Source organism: Watersipora subatra, chromosome 5 (assembly GCF_963576615.1).
Source record: "Watersipora subatra chromosome 5, tzWatSuba1.1, whole genome shotgun sequence".
NCBI lineage: Eukaryota > Metazoa > Bryozoa > Gymnolaemata > Cheilostomatida > Watersiporidae > Watersipora > Watersipora subatra.
Window position 1 is genome coordinate 11371280 of NC_088712.1, and position 2954 is coordinate 11374233.

General features: G+C 38.1%; 1 protein-coding gene across 1 annotated transcript; it reads right to left on the minus strand.

Annotated features, from left to right (window-relative positions):
• Nucleotides 1–369: 369 nt before the first annotated feature.
• On the minus strand, nt 370–1140 carry LOC137397118 (uncharacterized). Its single transcript, XM_068083404.1, has one exon. It carries the CDS (start codon nt 1138–1140, stop codon nt 370–372), a length of 771 nt encoding a protein of 256 aa, XP_067939505.1.
• Nucleotides 1141–2954: the final 1814 nt, after the last annotated feature.

A 2954-nucleotide genomic window follows, 5' to 3' on the forward strand; every position in this document is an offset into this window, starting at 1 on the left:
GTGGCATGCTTATGACCCTGATACACTACATCCCTTACCAATTTTACAAAATTGAAAGCTTACGTAATAAGGTACATAAGCTACAAAAGAGGATATGACAATCTTTGACAATTCAATAAACATATAAACATATTCCTTCCTTTTCTTCCAAAAACAGAAATATTCACAAGAAACAAATGCAAGATCGGTTGAGAAGTTCACACAGTACTAACTCAAATTCTGGCTGGACTAAACTAGAAGCACTACACACAGTAGATAGCAGAGAGACATCACACACAGTGAATGGCTGAATAACGTCACATTTCAAAATTGAGCAAACAGTGCTGACTGGCTAACTGACTAGTAGATTTACTGGCTAAGCTGACTGACTTAAAACAGGGAATCGTCGTCCTCGTAGTCAAATAATTTCTGTGCCTTCTCAACAGCTCTGATGTTATTCTTTGGGCAGGCAGGGGCTTTTGCTAAATGACCGTTGCCCCCACATTTAAAACATGTGCGCCCTTTTGCTGGGCACTTGTGGTTAATCCGTTGCTCTAAACCACAATCACCACAGATTGCTTGTCTCTTGCTGAAACAATTCCTCTTGACTGCATTCATTTCAGATTTCACATCTGAAAGTGTAATCTGCTCTATAGCGACCTTGGCATTTGCTTCTTGCAATAACACACTAATATCAGTTAGCCTTGATTCCTCAAGTGCGATCAGCTTTGACCTCAGCATTGTGTCCCGCATGCCACGTAGAAATTGTTCCACTAGGTTGACGTCCAGACTACTGGCAAACTCACATTGGCGAGCTGTCCTTTTCAAGCGGCTGACATATTCATTGAGATTCTCACCCGAATTCTGTCTCATCTCTCTGAATGAAAGTCGTTCCACCAGCCAGTGCTTTGACGTACCAAAGTGCTTGCATACAAGGTCAACTAGGTCACTGTATGTCAAATCCTTAGGCTTCTGTGGGGCTGCCAGATCTCGTATTGTATCGTATTGATAGCCTTTCAAACCCATGAGCAGCATGTGCTGACGAGAGTCTCCCGTAACCTTGTTCACAGCAAAATATATCTCCAACCGCTCCAAATATGACTCAACACTCGTAGAGTTGTCAAATTCTGGCAAATTAGCCATGGCTTTATTATCCGGCATCCTCGTCGCCAATTTAGTGTATCAAGACTTCTGGTGGCTAGCTAATTCAAGACTGTTTTATTTTTACATTACAAGCAATATATATGTGTATGCAAGTCATCAATGATTCACCATAGTGACGATTTCAGGTGCAAAGACAACAGCACCAAGACACAAACATATTGCCACATTATTGCAATTGTTGACAGTATGATTCAGGTGGCATGCTTATGACCCTGATACACTACAATTTGTTGTATAACATTTTATATACATGTATCACTTACAATGCCTTTGGTTTGTGACATAAGAAGATGTAGTCATTTATTGCATAATACTAAACAAAAAATGTACAAACGGTAAATATTCTGCAGTTGGTTGACATTTGAACAAACAAAAACTTTGCAATTTAGTAATCTATTAAAAAGAAACAACCAATAAATTTATATGTTTACAGATAAATGGAAAGAAGGGCAAAATGGTTCCTTCCAGGAAGTGCAGGGACAAAGTTCTTTGTGATGCGTTAGGGTAAGTGATACTGCTAAACACATTGCTTCGGTTGAACCATGGTCAACACACTGATGCTTGGAAAAACCTTCACAGCCTCATATTATGTTATGCACAAAAGCGAATAGACTTTGATCTCCAGAATCATTTACGAGTAACAAACTAGCAGAGATGGATCACAACACAAGTTTGGAAAGAGAAATTCCGACCGGTAAGCTGTATCTACAATAAAATTATATATAGATTACACTAATCTTCACCAGAGACACAACTTTTACCGCTTATAAAACATTAAAGAAAAATTTGCGCAGAAATAGACCTTTTTCCTCACATAAATTTCCCCCATTGCTATATTGGAGTTGCCTTCTTCAAAAGGGTATATTCTGTTAGCAATGAGTTGAAGAATATGATATAACAGCTTGTAACCATCAGTCTAGTATTCAGATGCTCTTAGTGTTGCAACAGACCGTATAGCTTTTGGTTGTGGAAAATATGCACAAATAATATTGAACGCTAGATTTTGCATTGTTAGAATATTCAGCAAAATATTTACAAAAATGCCCTGGCCTAGCTGCATATCTCAACTGAAAGAAAAATCAACAACTTAGCCATCAAAGAAAACACATCAGGCTCTCAAGTTCTTCTAGTATAGTTAGCGCATCAATAGGGGCGCTGCGCTGGGTAACCAACTAAGAAATAACCACTATGTGGTATCTGGTACTATCGTTCAGACATCCAACATTGTTAGCACTTGCTAATTCAGCCTGTTATGTGATTATTGTCTCTTGATGTACCACATACCAATTGAAAGAAAAGTCGGAAAATTAACATCTGGCCAAAATGCACCAGTTCACTATTTCTTTCAGTACTAATTTACCTTGTTATATGTGGTTAATGAGGTAAACCTTTATTACAAAAGTGCACTAATAAACCTAACCTATTTTCTCGTTGAAACTTTGCTATATTATCGATTCAATTTTGTACAGTGCAATCTATGTTTGGCAGCTGCTATAGTATTTTGTTATCTGCCAGTCATCCAAAATTATTAGCACTTGCTAGTTAGTTTGTTTGAGATCATTGTCACTCCATGTGACACCTGGCTCATTGAGTGTCTCCCCAAACTTTACCCTGCTAGTTGTAGACTTTTTGATCCATTTTTCCTTGCCACCTGAAATGATATAAAAAATTAGACATTTACAAAGATAAGTAGAGCAGTTTACTGCCTAATCCAAAAATCTGCGCTCGGTAGTTAGCAATCAATGCTTGCATAGTGAGATATTGATACAGATTATCAGGCCATTTCTCTACTTATAGCAGTCAGTAGCCTT

Bases quoted from the DNA above. Each gene is read 5' to 3' on its own strand.
- LOC137397118 (XM_068083404.1), bottom strand. From the start codon at position 1,140: ATGCCGGATAATAAAGCCATGGCTAATTTGCCAGAATTTGACAACTCT.